This window comes from Penicillium arizonense (genome assembly GCF_001773325.1).
Source record: "Penicillium arizonense strain CBS 141311 chromosome Unknown PENARI_contig001, whole genome shotgun sequence".
Taxonomy (NCBI): Eukaryota; Fungi; Ascomycota; class Eurotiomycetes; order Eurotiales; family Aspergillaceae; genus Penicillium; species Penicillium arizonense.
The window spans coordinates 514369-532457 of record NW_019173278.1 but is presented as its reverse complement, the minus strand read 5'-3'; the positions used below and the strand labels follow the sequence as shown (position 1 = coordinate 532457).

Here is an 18089-nt window from a genome sequence, read left to right as displayed (position 1 = left end):
GAATAGCAAATCCCCGGGGACTCGCTTAGTCTAATCTAGGGTTTGCTTTTCCGGTCGCTTTTCCGAGACACGAACATCCCGCAGTCGGTTCAACCCGAAGGGCTGTGGACAGACAAATTGCTTATAGACATATTGAAGGTATGCTCATCTGTTAATTGTCAATATAATAGCTACGGTTCCTGTGTTGTATGTGTTATATGTGTATCTCGAGACGGCACATGTGTCGCTTACACAGCATGCAGGCTTCAAGTATAATTTCAGAAGATTGTGATAGAGATAAGTAAAGCCCAGTATAGATACATAGAATAAACAAGATCTTGCTTGTAAAACTCAATGAATAATATCTAATGCAGATCTTTGTCTTCGCTCTATTTTCCTAAATTGCCATGGAGTTGCCAACTGTAAGCGGATCCATTAGGACAAAATCCTGACACAAGCTATACATAAAGTGGTCTTTTTAGTTAACGGTTGAAGGACCTCTCTTATAATCCCTGTCTTGACGACTGCTGTATGTAGTTACTCGAAGCAAGTAGTTACTACATTAAAGCCTTATAAACAAGGCCCAGTAGCCCACATGCGGGGCTGACTTACCCCAGATTATCACTTCATGGCATTTCTTCTCTTTTATCCACCTTCGTCTTGGGTTTAACCTAGGCTATCTGATTGGTGCATTTGAAATTGTCCATACCAGAGCCTTTTATCATGTTACTTCCCTTATTGACATGATGTCCGACGAATATCCTAACAAGCGCCGACGCGGACGCGGCAAAGAGCGTGTGCGAGTAACACGTGCTTGTGACGCATGCAAGCGGTAGATTCTCTCCTTTATCTATCACTGGTTTTAATATACTGACATGGTGCGCAGGAAGAAGCTGCGCTGTTCTGGAACCCTTCCCTGTTCACTGTGCCTTCGGTCAGGGGCAAATTGTGAATATAATGCAGACTACACGAGAGGCAAAAAGACCGAAATTCCCCTCCTGGAGCACCATGAAATTGCCAGCTTACAGTCGCCACCAATAACTGCTAAGTCGGCTACCAACGCTAAGTCTGAGAAATTGGACAGCAAACAGCAGTCGTCAGGGCGATCAATCATGTCCACAAAAGAAATATCTCTACCCACAGCTGCTTCTCCGACGCTTGCTCATGCTAGAGTTGCAGATCAGAATCATGCACGGTACAGCCTAGATCATGATACCCGACAGCCCAATCCCCATCTCGCCGCTCTACAGGGAGAAGAAGGCGAAGAAGCAATTTCGTCGCGTAACTCTCCAGAGCCAAATCAAACCGACTTAGAGGGGCACTATGTTGGACCATCTTCCGGGGTATCGTTTTTACTCCGAGTCCAGAAGCGCATCCACGAGAATGTGGCCGTTTTCTCGAATGGGCCCATCTTCAACTTTGGCGATGCACCTTTGCTAAAACACGATTCGCATTTCTTAGTACTTCCACCAAAAGATGAAGCTAAGATTCTTGTAAATCGATACTTTGACTTTGCATTTCCAACCCACCGTTTCCTTCATCAAGCTACGATCGAAACATGGCTCGATACATTCTACTCGGATGTGCATGGATCAGATGATTCACTTAGCCAGGCAGTCAAGGCTCTGTTGTTGATGGTCATGGTTCAGGGGAAACAATACCTTTCTAACCATGGTCCAGCTGTTGGTCAGTCTGTCAAGAGGTATCTAACCTACCCCACAGTGGTATTTGCGCAACCGGCTAACATACCCACAAAGTAACGTGTACTTTGCCGCATCTGAAAATCATTTATTGAAAGAAACTGGGTCAGTAAGGCTTGCAAGCATTCAAGCCCGCCTAGCACAATGTTTCTATCTATTATCCGAGTCACGAGTGAACCACTGTTGGAGTCTCTTCGGTACTACTGGACGCCTTGCCCTTGCGATTGGCCTTCATAGACGATGGCGACGTGAAGCTATATCCGATCATATTGAAAGTGAATGTAGGAAGCGGGTCTTCTGGTGTGCATACAGCTTGGACATCTACCTCAGTGCGGCACTGGGTCGCCCAAAGATCTTTCACGATGAAGATATTGACCAAGTGAGCTTTGGAATGTTACTACCGCAACACATATCAGCTCACATGTTCTTAGGATCTACCAGCATGCGCAAGTGATCTCCAGATTACAACAAGTGCCATTCTGCCAGCCTTTTCTCCTGGGCAAAGCGTAATGCTAGCGCCTGTATTTCACGCAAAGTGAGAAACCTCAACAATTTTCTTTCTATCCACTAACCAATCTCCAGACTCGTAAGAATAATCAGTGGGGTTTTGAAAGAGCTATATGGTCTCAAGAAAAAGAACCTCGAGGCCCAAGCAGTCATCGCACAGAAGTATGGTGCGAGCCTCGCGGAATGGCGAAGTGGCATTGGCCCGTTTCTCGAAACTTCCAACATCGAACTTCTTCAGCCAACATACCAGAGACAGTACAACGTCCTCAATCTAGCATTTGCTCATGCAGAGATTCTACTCTACAGACCATTCCTGCTGCGAAACCTAGCATCACTAGGAAGGCGTTCTGGTCACACGCATTCACAGTTGCAGCAGGATATACAAACAAATGTGGAGAAATGTCTGCAGGCTGCTTCCACAATAGCAGGCTTGTTCAAGCAGCTTTGCAGGTCAAAGCGGATGTATCGATCTTTTTGGGTAAAGACATATCCCTGTTCGGTTGGAATCAGTCACTGATTCGTTCTAGTTTACGCATTACTACGTCTTCTGTGCCATTGTGGTTCTATACGTCTATGTGATTCAGCATCGTTCCACTCCAGCACAGTATCTCAGTCAATATCTGCAGATGGGTGAAGAGGCACAAAAGGACCTGGCCGAATGTGGCAATCTGGCGTCATTTCCACAGCGATACGTCGTGGTGCTTGAAGAGCTACGCAAGGAGGCATTGCGATTGACAAACTCTCCACCTACTTTTACTGCCGTTGGTGGAGTTGGGCATGCATGTGGAGACCTTGCACAGACTGATCATTTCGAGTCGGGCAGCGTGTCTGCGGCACAGGCCACTGACAGTATGAGGAACTATGAGCAGCCAGCATCTCCAGAGTGGATTCCGAATTTTGTTCAGGATCCTAGCCCAGCATCATATCTTGCAGATATGACAGGGTGGAGCGAGTTTGACTCACTCGTTTTGACCGGCTTAGGTGAATTGGGTCATCTCTTCCCGGATGATACTGGTCAATACCAGTGACCTCTAGAGATAATGATAGATACCTACCTCAGTTCCGGATCAGAATATGTTTAGTCTTCTCTCAATAAGCCGACTTTGACCACAATTTCTTCGGGTTATTCCGTTTTGCTTTGGCCGTACTCGATAGACAGGGCTTGGCATGAATATCCCATTATTTCAGGGTACACTATCTCCGGCCTCTCCCCCGTCGGGAAAGTACCACGTTCGATTGTCTGTCACCATCTTGATAAGCAAATCTTATGGGGAAATTGGAAGGAAGAAGGAAATCCTTCGCCCAAGGCAAAGGAGCATAAGCGACCGACAAGCCCCTTGTTATACAATATGCAGGACCTATTCATCGTTGTACAGTAGAATGATCAGATTTCCCAGCCCAGAGTTGCTATTTTTGGTTAATCGACTGTACCTAGAGCCGAGCATGCTTGTAGTCCTCATTTTTATCCTCGGAGCGGACCGTCTTTGCCGTAAATGGACGGTAGTTGTACACTAAGCACGTTTATAGAATAGAAGGGCGCGTATGGAACCATAGAGCCGCTAATGGGACAATCCCTGTTTAGTGGACCCTTTTAGAATCAGCAGTAGTACTGCGGAATTCCCTTTTGAATTGAGAAGTATAAATTGCGCAAAAAATGGAGTAGAGGAATGCAAATGAAAGAGATGCTATATTAAGCTTCATGGGATAGACTTAGTTCAAAAAAGATGTGCTTACTGTCAAGTTGAATGAATAGGACATGTATAAATAGTTAAAGTATAATCTCGATTTAAATATACTACTGGGGTAATAGTTACTAGGACTACTATCTGTATTCTTCGCAAAAACCCTGTCCCTCGACCGGCTATCTAATGATGCATCCCACTTCCCTATCATGTGAACCTTGCATAATCCAAGACCAATAACAGTGATCTATACATATCGCTTCAGAGAAATCTGAGTGCTATATATTGTTTGGGAAGCTGTCAAAATTTGGAGGGGTCTGTTTATGAATAAATTCAAACCACACTTGTTAGCATTCAACCTGAGAGGGAATCTGCTACGACTATGCATATGCAGCTCTCCTATGTTCATGCAGTCCTCCGATTACTCTGCGTACGTAGCTCCTTCCTATCAGAGATGTCTTAATTATCAGCTTCATAATATCTCTGTTCGCTCGCTTCGTCAAAATCGAAGATATTTTGAAAGAATGAGGACAGTGGGTTCTAAGGTTGCCGCTAAGCAATCAACCACAAGACATGTTTTTAAGGACTGAAGCGGAAGTAACGAGAGATGTCATAGTGGCAACACTGTGTTTATTCTCATCTAAATGTCCAGGCTGATACCCTCGGTCTTCTTGTCCCATCATACCCAGTCGCCGAGTGTACGTGACTCGGGTCATATGCATCTCCAGTTAAGGCATATTAGCGTGGGTAAGCCATAGCTTAATTTGATCATGCATAAAATATACTGTACTTTCCATCTTATATAGGAACAAATAAAATAGAATGGCTATCTCTTTATCCACCCGGAATCTTTCGTTCCATCGCTGTCGGGCCGAAGACCTCGGGAAGTCACATTCCGGCTCCCGCTCCACGTCCGGCGAATGCGAATACATTTGTTTCGGATCTTGGGGAATACGTTGGTCATCCTAAAGAAAAGATTATCTACCTGTTCCAAGACAAGCATCCACAACTCCCTCCACATCAATTCTCTGGAGCTTACATATCTCAAATATACCCCGCAATCCCCGCCATTTCCCCAGACACTATGGGCAAACGCATCGTGGTCACCGGTGGCTCCGGTAAAGCTGGGCAGCACATTATCAGATATCTCCTCGACCAAGGCCATGACATCCTCAACCTTGACCTGATCCCTCTTCCAGCGGATCTGGAGGGCCGAGTGCACACGCTAAAGGTCGAACTGACCAACAGCGGCCAAGTATACAGCGCCCTGGGCTCTCATTTCCACCTGTCAGAGCCATTCCGCGAGCCACTCGGACTCATTCCAGATGCAGTCATTCATCTGGCGGGATATTCACGCAACATGATCGCCCCAGATGAAGAGACGTTCCGCTGCAACACCCTGGCAACGTATAACATAATCGAGGCGGCATCCCGCCTCAACATCAAGAAGATCATCATCGCCAGCTCAGTCACTGTCTACGGCGTTTCCTACGCGGAGGGTGACGTGGATTACCCATCTTTCCCAGTGGAGGAAACAGTCGACGCCAACCCCATGGATACATACGCCATCTCCAAGGTGTGTGGGGAGCGCGTTGCCCGCGGCTTTTCCCGTCGGTACGGGAGTGACATCTACGTTCTGCGAATCGGACGTATTGTCGCGCCGGAGGAGTACAAGGAGGCCATGTTCCGGTCTTATGTTGAGACGCCTGAGAAGTGGGCGGCGCATGGCTGGGCTTACATTGATGCACGCGATCTTGGACAGATGTGTGACCTTGCAGTGCGAAAAAATGGCCTTGGGTTCCAGATCTTCAATGCTATCAATGACGAAATTACGAATTATGAGCGTACGGCGGATTTCCTTGCTCGGATTTGCCCCGGTATTCCAATTACGCGAGAGTTGGGGGCCAGAGAGGCACCTATCAGTAACCGGAAGATCAAGGAGCTTCTTGGGTTCAAGGAAGAGCATCATTGGATGAAGTACTATGAATAAGAGAAAAATAAGAGAGTGAGATTTATTTCACAATCGAAGTACGGAGTACACCGACTTTTATAGGACAAAGTGTAGTTGACATGTCTCGACTGAAATATAACGTGTAGGAAATATGAGTCAGCGTATGACATTACGTGACCCCAATAGGGCAAGTGATAGTCTCATTCGGGTTGCTGCTAGTTTTTCTTTCCAACTCCGTACAAGACGCCTAAGCCTTGGCATGGGCGATCGAGCCGCTAAGGGCAGGTAAATGGTGTGTATCGATACTCCTTGCAATCCTTGCACTCTTTGAGGCTGGAAGACCCCGGTCTGGTCTTGGCGCACAAAGACACCGTCAAGACGCCGTCAAGACCCCGATATTCCCCTTTAGCGGGGCTCTACCCCTCGGAGTTATTGGAAATATCTCCTGACCCACCCGACACAAGTTTAGATCTGTGAGACGTTGCGAGATTGACAATCACATTATGGACTGGGGGGGGGGAGGAAATGCCTGGGGACGCGGCTGGGAAGCGACTGGGAAGCGAATCCTTCCAACGTCGATTCGCTTTTGGATCTCACCGGTGATTTCATGCGGGATGAGCCCTTTTTTTAGCACTGTAACCTCTAATATTACCCTGTTCGCCTACCCCGGGCTATCACCCGGCCCCCGCATGGGATTATACGGGGTGCGCCTTTCTCTAGCTCCGCCTCTTTGTTTGCCTATTCCTTTCTCTTTCTCTCTAAGCCTTTCCCCAGATTTCATATCTACCCGTCTCACCTGCTGCATCTCTTCTACGCTACCCACCGCCATGTCCCATTTCCTGATACTAGGTCAACGCTATGACTGACTTCACCGCCCCTGGGAATGGTATCAGCGGTGGCTACCAGGGAGCTTCCCTGGGCATGAAAATCACGATCGCTACTCTCGCTGGTATCACCTGGTATAATGCCTTCGAACTGATGATTCTGCTTTTTGTGACCTTCGCCGAGTACAGAGGCCTCTACTTTTGGAGTTTACTGATCTCGTCATCTGTTGGTCTCCTGCCCTACTCGCTGGGCTTTCTACTCAAGTTTTTCAACCTTACCGACATACGATGGCTTCCCGTCACATTGCTCACAGTCGGATGGTGGTGCATGGTCACTGGCCAGTCCGTTGTTCTGTATTCACGCCTACATCTGGTCCTCTCAAACCACCGGGTCCTACGTCGCGTATTGATCATGATTGTTGTTAATGCAGTTATTCTTCATCTCCCTACAACTGTCCTTACCTACGGAACGAACCTCGCCGTCGATACCTCTCTGGAATCATGGAAGAAAGGCTACAACATAATGGAAAAGCTCCAAATGACAGGGTTCTGTCTGCAAGAGTTCATTATTTCGGGCCTATACATCTGGGAGACAGTGCGCATGCTGCGCCTGGATCCAGATCGCGCCAAGCGCAAGATCCAATACCAACTGCTGATCATCAACTTCATCATCATCATCCTAGACCTGGGCCTACTCGTCGCCGAGTACAAGAATTACTACATTATGGAAACGATGCTCAAAGGTGCCGTCTACAGCATAAAGCTGAAACTCGAATTCGCTGTCCTCGGAAAACTCATCCACCTCGTACATAACCACGTATGGAAACCCGAATCTTTCTCCGCACCACGCGACCTCCCCGATTTCGTCGATGCAGCCCGTGTCACTTCAGATGTTACCCACGCTCCTCCCACAGTCAATCAGCGCATACCATCAGGAATGGACGCGGATGACATCTCCATCGCCATGTTTGAACATTTGCCACCCACTCATCTCCGGAGAAACTCTGACTCCAATTCTTGGAGCAGCGAGGGTCGCGCATACCATGTGGATCATGCGCCGATTGACTTCACCAACCCTTTTGAGTACCCAAGGCATGCGAGTCGGTCTCGGAAAATGATTGAGAAACCACGTTGAGCATCTTGTGACTACGATACCCTTCTATCTTTTACGAATCACGATTTATGAGATACGACCACTCCTGATATCCCATTTCCATGTTTGTGAACATATCATACCCGCTTTGAGGCTCTTTCAACTGGGCCGAGGTACGATGACCTCCACATGCCAGACCGCGGGCCGCCCGACTTAATTGTCGAGGATTTTTGGTTATACTTTGCGGTGTGCGCCGCACTATACCCCTTTTTATATGATCTGCAGATTTCTCCTGGCGGCAATCCTTGAACTTGCAATGTAGATGCACCATTGCTCTTTGTATATACCCATTTCTAATGTTTATTTCTTCAAAGAACCTTTTGTAACTGGATATTATCTCAAGGGCTAGCCTTTGTCTGTACCGGAGACGCGGATGCTCTCTATTGCATTTGGGTATACGAACTCACTCCTTGCTTTTTCAAGACGGTAGAGATCACCGTCTCCGTACGAAAATGTATATCTTCGGCGCTTGGGGGCCGTATGCCGGCCCCTAAACCAACCAATCCCCCAACAGTCGCCTTAAGCCCGACTTCGCTCTTTGTGACCTCATCTCTTTCATTATCCCGGTCCCTCTTTGGTTGCGATGGCCTGCTGCCGCGGAGCTTTTGCTATCTCCAACATGCTTGTGATAGAGCAAGTTGCTTCAAGCTAGTATAACAATGACAATGTCAAGCCCTTACTTGCAGCATACTTTATGTAGGGTTGGTTATGATACATTTCTTTCCTTCAGACCAGCTTGAATCCACCAACAATATTCTCCGGAAATCAGCGTCCCGTTCTTGTCCTCAAACTATTCAGCAGGCATCCATTTCACTGCAATAGGATCATGCTTTTTACTTCGGATCCTCCTATCCTTAGACCACAGCTGAAATGAAAGATCAGCTGGCCCAACCACCACCTTCACATCAAATGTAGTTCTCCAGAAAGCTGGCTTCATATTGTACCAGTGCCGATTTTTCAATTTCTTATCCACACTTTCGGTTGCAATGTCAAGGCTGCAGACCAGATGAACGCCACTTTGACTAATACTACTAGGAAGCTTTTCTGGTGTAAGAGTTGACATGACGATCTGCACCTCCCAAGGCCCAGTTTCATGGCCGGGGTCCATTTTCAATTGGAATTCCTTTGTAATGCCCGTGTATGGAATGGAATTTCCCTGTAAATAGCAAGATGTTAGTCAGACCCCAAGAACGACGACAAGAGTGAAAAAGTCTGAGCCCAACCTGAATGACCAGCCAGTCAACTTGGTCAACAGCGAAGGTCTTCTTATCTCGTGGATCAAGCCGGACTCGTTCTCCAACGTGGGTCTCTGGGTCGTATATCTTGTCACATATAATGCCGTAGCTCACGGGTGAGCATCTCGATCCAAAAGTGACGACTCCACGCTTGATTTGCTGTATCCGATCTATGACCAAGCCGTGTACAACCACAAGCTGTCTTTGCAGAAGTTAGATAGAAGGTCTTGGGAGCCCGATGAGCAAACCGGGAATACTCTACGTACGGCTCATCTGCAAGTAGAATCTGCATGCCCTCTGCATTAGGATGTACAGGCGCACTGGGCTCACTGTATCTTTCTAGAAGATATTTTCGCACATACGGGGAGCTGCCGAATCCCCCCGACAGGATAAGATATGTCTACCTCGGACAGGATTGTTAGTTATGTATCCCCGGTAGAACTTATATTCACGTACTATTTGGTCACCAGGATACTTAGCATGCATCTGGCGAATATGCCCATCCAAAAGATTGCAAATTTCTTGGGCCTTAACGTCAAAGCACTCTTTGACAAGGGCCCTTCAACAATGTCAATCACAAATCGTCTAAGAAAATAAGCTCGGAACATGATTATTACTTACCATGCGATACGCATTTGTCCGTTGTATATCTCTGCTTCTGGGAAGCCTGAATTGGGCTCCAAGGAGGGAACATCCAACGTCAGCCACGGCGTCAACGTGGCTTCGGTGCCAAACGCGCATTTCAATCTTTGAAAGCGACCAGAGGTCATTTTCCATGCTGCTTCACTGGGCGAGAGACTTAAGCTTTCTTTGACTTTCTCTAGCCTTTCACAAATGAGTTGATGGATTTGTTTGTCAATGAAAACCGAGCCAATTGGTTGCCCTGAGGTTCTGTCAGTAGATTTTCTCGCACATCCATTGCTCTGTTAAGTATTACCTTCGACATGACCAAGTTGCTCGAGCCGCGTGGGCTCGCCTCGGGATGACATGAGCTTAAGAACATTGACGTCCTGTATTGATGAGAAGACAGTCGCAGCAGTCAACATGAATGCATTACTCACTGTAGTTCCTCCACCTGCATCACATACCAGGATAGTATCATCCACATTATAGTGCTCATTCCCAGCATAGACCGCAGCCGCTTCAGCTTCAGTAAGACCTATAGAGGCACGATGATTCGAAGTCTTCGAATTGATTGCGCTCTCAAGAAGCCTTCGAGTTTCCTCGACCATTCGAACATCCTTCCAGGTTGTGGGGACACTGAAAAGGAACTCGACATTGCGCGAAGCAAAATGAGGAATTGTGTTGTTAAAATGGGAAAGTACATGTTGGTATATGCATTGAACATAGTCTTGAAACCAGCGCTGAGCTTCATGTCGACTGGGGGCACCGGGGTACTCATCTTGATACTGAGGCGCGAGATGCAACTTGAAGAATTCTTTGAAGTTCGAGCCTTTGGCTTCAGGGTCGCATTGAAACCCCCAGTTTATAACTGAATTAGAGTCAGAGTCATACTCGATGCAGGTTGGCACTTTGTTCGCCAGTTCTCCCGGAAGCTTCCCTGGCCAGCGTTGGAGGGTTTTCGGAGGAAGCCATTCTGGCGCAGAGGAATATGCAACCCCTGGTTATATGTTAATGTATATGCTTAGCTTGGATTGAGCTTGCTTACCAGTATAGGTCATCCCGAAATCAATGCCCACCACAATATCCGGTGTCCATTCGTCCCAACTTTCCGCTGTTAGTGCCACAACTTCTTTTTCGTTCATCTTTCCGGTTGTCAGAGCGAAACTTGTGCTGTGTTGTAGGAGCTAATTCTCTGGTATAAAAAGATGGCCCGAATAACCGGGATTTCTCTGTTTTCATGAAAAAATTACTGATTTGACCCCCTGACAGGGGTGCATAAGAAATGAGATCGCTCTTCCTTAGCTTGGATTCAGCGTTCAGCTCATGCAGCTAGCTGTTCAACTAATATCAAAAAGTGGATCAATACCCTTGTAGTTCATTTTTTGGTGCTCTGTTCCCCGGCTGCATTCATACTATCCTATTTCAGTTAACAATCCAGCCACGAGTCATGTCACCCTTAAGTACATTGGAGATCCCGGATTGCGAATCTCATCCAAGCCCGCATCACTATTCATACTTTTACTCCATCCACAAATGAGTAACACATTTGAAGCTCGGCAGGAAGGTGCTGCACAATCCTCTTCATCTGCGGCGGCCTCTTCTTCTTCTTCCGCTCCAGGGTCGTCCGATTCCGCGAATCCATCAAGTACAGCTCCACCCACACCACAAGATGCAAGCTCTACTACACCCACATCACAAAATGCAGGCTCTACTGCACCCACCACAACAAAGTCTGCCGCGCTCATTCGTACCTCACTGGCGACGTCATCGGAATCGCCTTCCAGTACATCAAGCATAACAAATATCGCAAGCAGCAGCGCTCTACCCTCAGGATCTCATAAACCAAGCTACTCCGGTGGGACTCTCGCAGGAGCTATAGTAGGATCCATTGCAGGAACACTTCTCCTGGCTCTGCTGGCCTTCTTCTGCCTGCGCCATCGCAGAAAGCGCAACCATCCCGATGCAATGGCCCAAAGTTCCATATCTGTAACAACAGAGACCCCCAAACAACCCGCACAGATTCAAAGTCGCATTTTCGGTGCCACTGCTGCTACTTCGCACGATAAGCACACACATATCCCTCCCGCTATCGAGTCGCAACGTTTTGATCTCGCGTCATATATCCCAAGCCCGGTGGATGATAACACTGTTTCCACGAAAATTCAAACTCTCTATGATCAGGCCAGTCTACACATCGACAATTACTACTCTCATACCAATCTAGCACTTGGGTTGACACCGGATGTCGTGGCTTGCATGAACAAATTTGATTCACCATTCCTCCCGTCTCCTTTGGCAATTTTACTCTCAAACCCAAGGTCTAAGAGAGCTGCTCTGACACACACTTTGGTGAGGGCTCTGCTGCAGGGTATTCAACCAGGGAGCCAAACATGCTCTCTCCTTCCGCCATGCTATACAATGAGCCGAAACAAACAAGAAACTAGTGGTGATGATTTTGGTACGCTTCTCACATCCCGTATTCCTCGTCGATACTGAGCTGATTAAATCTACTATAGATGACCATCGTGTCATGTTTGCCTGGCGTATGTTAACGTCAAACATCTATACTCGGGGCCATAACCTCCAGGGACCTACTTCCGCGATAACGTTATCCCAAAGAGAGGCAATCGCAGCTCTAGTAGAAGATTTTGCTACAGCGTTCGCGCCGTATATTGATTCCCGTTTTACTGTGGAAGATCACCTCGGCCACCTGACCAGCGTGGTCCAGGCAGCGGCCGACCTTGGCGCTTGGCTATTTTCTCAGCCGTGTTCCTTTGAGTTCCGATGGAGTCCATTGGTTACTCCTTTGAATCAAGTTATCATGTTTCCAGCTGTTCTTAAAGTTGGTGATGAACAGGGGCGCCCATTGTCGGTCCCTCATACACTAGTGGAAGAGACCTCAGCACGAATTTGATAGCTGGATGTCTCTTTCGGCATTTTTGTTGGGTGTAATTAATTTGCGTGTATCTTTTGTTAAGAAAGATTTGTCCATGGGAATCTAGGGCAGATAGCTGCAGCATACGATGTTAAGGGTATTTGTGTAAATGGAGTAATACTGTTTCCTTCCACTCAAAATCGTGCATACAGATATCGTGTTTCAGAGGCCAGATAATAAAAAGCACTTAGATGTTTAAACGGATTAAGATGGAACTGAAATCCAAAAAAGGAAGGTAGTACAACAAAAGAGACTAATTCAACCCAGTTCCTCCGTAGTAGAACCCATAGAGTGTTTCAGTTCAGTCAATGCTCCCTTAGACTGACGCCACGCCAACATATCGTGCATCTCGTAGTTCAGGAGACTTTTCGCCCCCACGACCTCCTGCGTATCTTTTGCCGGTCCACTAGATCCAGACCGTGGCCCCTGTCGCCCAGATATGCTGCGGGTGGAGTTTGTTGACAGGGTGTCAGCTCCGAGCTCATGCACGACGGGGGATTCAGGTATAGGGGATACGGGAATATCCAGCCGCTGGAGATGACCCAAAACCAGCATTAGGCTGTGATGACACGCCAATAAACGTTGGCTTTTGATCTTAGCTCGTTGGCTGTCTCTGTAGAGCCAGCGCAGTTGCCGCCCCAGGGAGAGCCTTCCGTTGCGGGTCTCGCTCTCGACTCGTATGGGCTCGATTAGGGTGGCTGCTTCGCGGACTGCATCCGCAACGTCTTCGAGGGTTTGGTCGATCCAGCTGCGTTCGCTGGTTTCTAGGAGAGGAGCCTTTATTTCACGTAGACGCTGCGCCTCGTGAAGCTGGGCAAGGGTGTGCTTTGTTGTCTTGAGTAGCTCGGCTGTTTGTTCGTTCGCGGAGGACAAGTGCATCTCCCGCCCCAGGGCTCGCCGGGTCCCGGATGTCACTTGAGATTTCTCCTCTTTGGGGCCGGTGTGCGCCCCAGTCAGCTCCATTGCAGGTACTAGAGACCTGAGCTTCCAAGTAGGGGAATAGCTTGGACAGGCAGAAAACGCAGGAGGCACCTGTCTCCGCTTTATCCAGTTGTTTTTCTTCGTCGGAAGGGCTAGCAGGGCGTCTATGCACCTTTCTCATTTCGGAACTTTGACCTGCATTACTAGGTGCATGGAGATCCATGCTAGCTCTGTACATAGTTAGTGCAGGTGCAGTTAGTGACCCAGGGATTGTAACATCGGATTAGTAGTGCGCTTGGATTTTGTTGGCCTCAAATATGTATACAAAGCTTTGGAGGACAGAATCTCGTGAAATCCTAATATGAATAGGGAGGACATCGGCCAATGTGAAGCTGGGAAAATGATTTAAAGTCCACGGCAAAAGACGACAATACGAGTACATGTAGCTGGTGCTCTTGGCAAGCCACTAGCGCCGGACAGATCTTAGTTCAGACACCCAGGCAACTGTTGGTCCCAACTCGGTATAGATCGATAGGGATTTCCAGTGTCGTTTGGCGAGGCTATGGAAGAGAAGGTACGCAAGCCCCACCTAGCAGAGGAAATGGTACGAATGATGACCTGGGCATTGATTATCAAGTCGGTTCATCGATTTCACAACACCAACGCTTCTTGTTCATGATATCAATAAGCGCCCCTTCCTTCATCTATCAGCCTTCGTGGTCTAGTTGGTTATGACGTCGGTCTCATATATCCTTTCTTATGACATTCTTGGTAACAAGATTGACATCCGAAGGTCTCCAGTTCGAACCTGGACGAGGGCAATTTTTTTTATTTTTGTCATATTTCTTATATGACGTCATATCAGGCTGTTCTATTTTTTTTAGCATGGAGCTATCGTGATGCTGGACAATGCCCTATATAGAGCTATAATATTGACATTTTTGCCTGTGTAATTCCCTTGTTTCATATTCAGCAGCACCGGGGTGGTTCAACTGGCAGAAGCATCTTTGATACGGATATATATATATTGCTGAAATATATACCGACCAAAGCTAGTTTAAATTCGATATACATAGCTACACCAAGACTAAGTATCAGCATCAGAATCACATCTTTCCATAGCCACAACCACCAGACGAAGATCCACCCAGAGTATCGGTATGTCCTATCACGGAAATGGACAGTTGGGTTGACCAGCCGCATATGCCGTTCCCACCTAGCTTCACATCAGAAATAGCCTGACATTATTGTGAGCGTTATGCATACCAGCAAAGAGAGGACCGCAAACATGACTATACACCCAAACCGAAGCTATGGAAGATAGAGATAAAGTTTAATTTAATGGTCTATTTCTTTTGTCCGTTCTATAGTATATTCAATTGGTCTGTAATGAAATCCAAACAAACAAAACAAAAGGGACTAAGCTATATACAAAAAGAAAATTCATCTATATTACGCCGTCCAGCAGCAGAGACATGAGATTTAAACAACGCATAATAAAAGAATACGTCCTTAGCCGAGTCGCAGGCGACCAGGCACAGCCCGCCCACCAAACAACCTCGAAACACCACCTTCTTCCGTGGTAGTGTTGTTGTTACCTGACATCCAGCGCGGAAGGCGGAATGGCTCACCCTGGAACCACTGAGGCGTATTAGTAGTGTCGAAAGTATTCTTCACACGATGTGCAAAGGACTGGAAGAAGTTCTCGTCTTCTTCCTCTTCACCCTCGACAATCGTCGGGGGAGCTACGGTCCGCTGGGTAGGCTGGGGAGAGCGAGAGCCCTCGGCAGCTGGGACACGCAGGCGAGAGGAGCCCGGGGAGCCTTCTTCGTTGCGGTCTGATGCCCAGGTGGAGCGGCTGCCACGGGAGGAGACTGCCAATGAGCCGAAGCCGTTCAGCTCGCGCTCAATGAGGTCGCGGCCCTCGCGCCAACCGCCTAAGCCATATCCGGCGGGGTTGTTCTCCACATCGTGGATATCGTCATCCTCTGCAAGGCCGCATCCGAAGACGTTCTTGATGCGGCCGTAGAGGTTGAATAGTGTTGCGCAGATAGGCAAGAGGATAAGGATGGGGAAGATGAAATCGAATCCTTTGCCGAGGGGCGTTAGGTTGATGAGCTTGCCGAGGAACTCGTAGAATGTGGTACTTCTACGGAACTCCTTGGGCAGGAATGTCAAGAAGTTGTAGGCGATTGGCACTGTCAGACGAGCCACAAGACTGGCGTACCAGCATGCACTTTCGCCGTATGTGTTACGTCGGACAAGTGCTCGGTTTCCCCAGACTTTGACATCGCTGACACCAACGAGGGCTGCCGAACACATGTACAACAGCCAGGCAGAGGCGATGAGTTGACCGCCAAAACCGACAGGGCTGGATTTCCAGTTCGGAACAACAGTCAGACTAATAGCAGATAGATGAGGCGCCAAAGACTTGATCAACTCTGACCAAACAATGCATCCAGACGCCACAGCGAAGAATGCTCCAAATGCTAGCCTGACCGCAGGGATGACATTGGAGTATAGTTGATACCGCATGTACGGAGTAAGGAACTTCACGCGGGGGAAGCAGGAAGACCGTCGAGCCCCGGGAGCAAATTCAAGCTTCTTTGAAGCCGCGGAGTTGATAATAGCTTGGAGATCAGCAGCCAACTGGACTGTGCGATCCCACTCATCCACAAACCGAGCCTTCATGTGGCGAGCACGCTGAATCCGTCTTGTCAGATCGGCCAGATAGCGCTCTGTAATTACAGAGGGTATAGTAGCAGAGGTATCCTGAGATTCAAGGATTGGGGCCCGCACGTCGGGTTGACCGTGACCTTCCCGAAGCTCTTCAATCCACTCCCGGAAGTCGCGGGCAGTACCGGTCTTGCGCTGTTGCAACTGAGAAACCTGCGCGTTAAGGTTTTCCACTTCATTGACGGAGTCCATCAGTCGATCGTGTACCTTGGGCGCATGCGCTTGGATTCTTCGTAGCCGACCGCTGACGTTCGAGTTTCGGAGCAGATTGCGTGGGATGGAAACTAGGCCGTGACCCATAAGGTAAATGGCAAGCACCAGACCCCACACATATGCCAATGCCATGACGAGACCCTTGATTGATCTCAAACGGAAGCCGTTTGAGATGGAGACGTAGACCAATCCCACCAACGCACAGCCCAGGACGATTAATTGGTATTTAGCGTTGGATCGGAGGGAGTACATAAGGCGGGCTTTGGGTTCACGGTATCCGGAGTCGACGTATTCACCGAGCAATGGAAGGATAGCCCTGTAGGAGAGATGACAATGAGTTACGGTCCATATCCATGTCGAAGAAGGTGAGCCACTTACCAAGTAAGAACAAAGATTAGCCAGTAGGCAATGCGCCAGCAGACCAGAACCATTCGCTCTGGCAACCAGATTGCCTTGGGACCGGAGCCATCGTGGGAACTGGACGCCAAATCAATGGGAACCAAGAGAACGACACTGGCAGGCAGAGCCAGAGCCAAGAATATGGGGACAATGAGGTAGCCCGGAGTGGCGCGCAATGTCAGGAATCGTCGTAGGAGCAATAGTACAAGTGCTGAAATGAAGAAGAGGGCGAATGCGAAAAAGACGTTCGAGCCCACCGAAATGGGCGGTACGGAGACGGAAAACATGCTGGAGGAACAGCGGAAGTGATAGAACAAGTCGTTCAACCGTTGTTCATGACGAGAAATACCAGGATCTCGAATAGAAAGGAGGAGCCCGATGACACGCGAGTTGTTGAAAGGCAAGCCATATATAGAAACGGGGCCCAAGGTTGACGTTTCCAGGAGAGTGGCTGACTTAAGCTCTGACTAACCAACATGAAGTAGCGGGAACATTGGCCTGGGTGTCGTGTGCCATAGACAGTGGAGTACCCGTTACCAGCCATCACAGTAATTAGCCCGGATCAGGTCAGGGCCAGAACGCCTTGTCGATCACCATAAGAATCCAGTGGTATTTCAAGGTTGATTATATATAGGCATTGCTAAGGTTAATACTTAGTGTACAGAGTACTATTGTATAATATAATATATTTGCATTTACCCTTACTCCGTACTTCCCAATGTTCCAACTCCACACTATGACGACGTGCTAGAGCTCTCAGGCTCTGAAGTTGCGGCCTGAGGGATCAGCGGTATTATTGATACATGTAACAAACAGCCCTAGGGTACACTCTAAGTCAGTTTCACCCGCCAGGAGAGTACCCCATGACATCGCAATACCAAATACCAGTCTATTGATACGCGCCCACCCTCACCATCTGATTCTCTTTAACCTTCAATCGTCAATAGCCCTTCTTTTGTCTCTTCTCTTTTCTCTCCCTTCTCTCTTATCCATTCATTCGCATTTTGTATATCCGCATCATCTCAACTTGACCCGCCACTCCCTTTCCTCCCTCCCCCCCGATCTGTGCACTCATCGCTTTGTCTCAAGATTCAGACTTTTGGTTCGTATCTAAGCTCCCCGACTCCTCCCCTCTTTCGCTCGAGAGGCAACAGAGCCCAGTGCGACTTGAGCGTTGCAACATCCCTGTCACGGATCCCATCCACCCTACAACTGCCCTCATTGGCTCCA

At 48.1% G+C, this 18089-nt stretch overlaps 7 protein-coding genes across 7 annotated transcripts; 4 read left to right on the top strand and 3 right to left on the bottom strand.

Annotated features, from left to right (window-relative positions):
* Window positions 1-725: 725 nt before the first annotated feature.
* PENARI_c001G04960 (Zn(II)2Cys6 transcription factor) lies at window positions 726-3214 on the top strand (the record flags this gene model as incomplete). Its single annotated transcript, XM_022626505.1, has 6 exons — window positions 726-811; window positions 866-1681; window positions 1737-2058; window positions 2111-2214; window positions 2262-2664; window positions 2714-3214. The coding sequence occupies 6 exons, from the start codon at window positions 726-728 to the stop codon at window positions 3212-3214; spliced, it is 2232 nt and encodes a 743-aa protein (XP_022493869.1).
* A 1738-nt stretch (window positions 3215-4952) lies between these two features.
* Window positions 4953-5858, top strand: PENARI_c001G10352 (NAD-dependent epimerase/dehydratase family protein; the record flags this gene model as incomplete). The annotated part of the gene is made up of 1 exon (XM_022626939.1): window positions 4953-5858. The coding sequence occupies one exon, from the start codon at window positions 4953-4955 to the stop codon at window positions 5856-5858; it is 906 nt and encodes a 301-aa protein (XP_022493994.1).
* An 819-nt stretch (window positions 5859-6677) lies between these two features.
* On the top strand, window positions 6678-7778 carry PENARI_c001G03410 (uncharacterized protein; the record flags this gene model as incomplete). Its single annotated transcript, XM_022626384.1, has 1 exon — window positions 6678-7778. The coding sequence occupies one exon, from the start codon at window positions 6678-6680 to the stop codon at window positions 7776-7778; it is 1101 nt and encodes a 366-aa protein (XP_022493401.1).
* An 808-nt stretch (window positions 7779-8586) lies between these two features.
* PENARI_c001G07144 (Hsp70 family protein) lies at window positions 8587-10797 on the bottom strand (the record flags this gene model as incomplete). The annotated part of the gene is made up of 8 exons (XM_022626690.1): window positions 8587-8952; window positions 9020-9233; window positions 9298-9431; window positions 9488-9590; window positions 9653-9914; window positions 9969-10041; window positions 10120-10652; window positions 10701-10797. 8 exons carry the CDS (start codon window positions 10795-10797, stop codon window positions 8587-8589), a joined length of 1782 nt encoding a protein of 593 aa, XP_022493553.1.
* A 391-nt stretch (window positions 10798-11188) lies between these two features.
* PENARI_c001G09340 (uncharacterized protein) lies at window positions 11189-12151 on the top strand (the record flags this gene model as incomplete). Its single annotated transcript, XM_022626862.1, has 1 exon — window positions 11189-12151. The coding sequence occupies one exon, from the start codon at window positions 11189-11191 to the stop codon at window positions 12149-12151; it is 963 nt and encodes a 320-aa protein (XP_022493457.1).
* A 697-nt stretch (window positions 12152-12848) lies between these two features.
* Window positions 12849-13553, bottom strand: PENARI_c001G10028 (uncharacterized protein; the record flags this gene model as incomplete). Its single annotated transcript, XM_022626918.1, has 1 exon — window positions 12849-13553. The coding sequence occupies one exon, from the start codon at window positions 13551-13553 to the stop codon at window positions 12849-12851; it is 705 nt and encodes a 234-aa protein (XP_022493494.1).
* A 1470-nt stretch (window positions 13554-15023) lies between these two features.
* PENARI_c001G05813 (LMBR1 domain-containing protein) lies at window positions 15024-17146 on the bottom strand (the record flags this gene model as incomplete). Its single annotated transcript, XM_022626596.1, has 2 exons — window positions 15024-16776; window positions 16839-17146. 2 exons carry the CDS (start codon window positions 17144-17146, stop codon window positions 15024-15026), a joined length of 2061 nt encoding a protein of 686 aa, XP_022493121.1.
* Window positions 17147-18089: the final 943 nt, after the last annotated feature.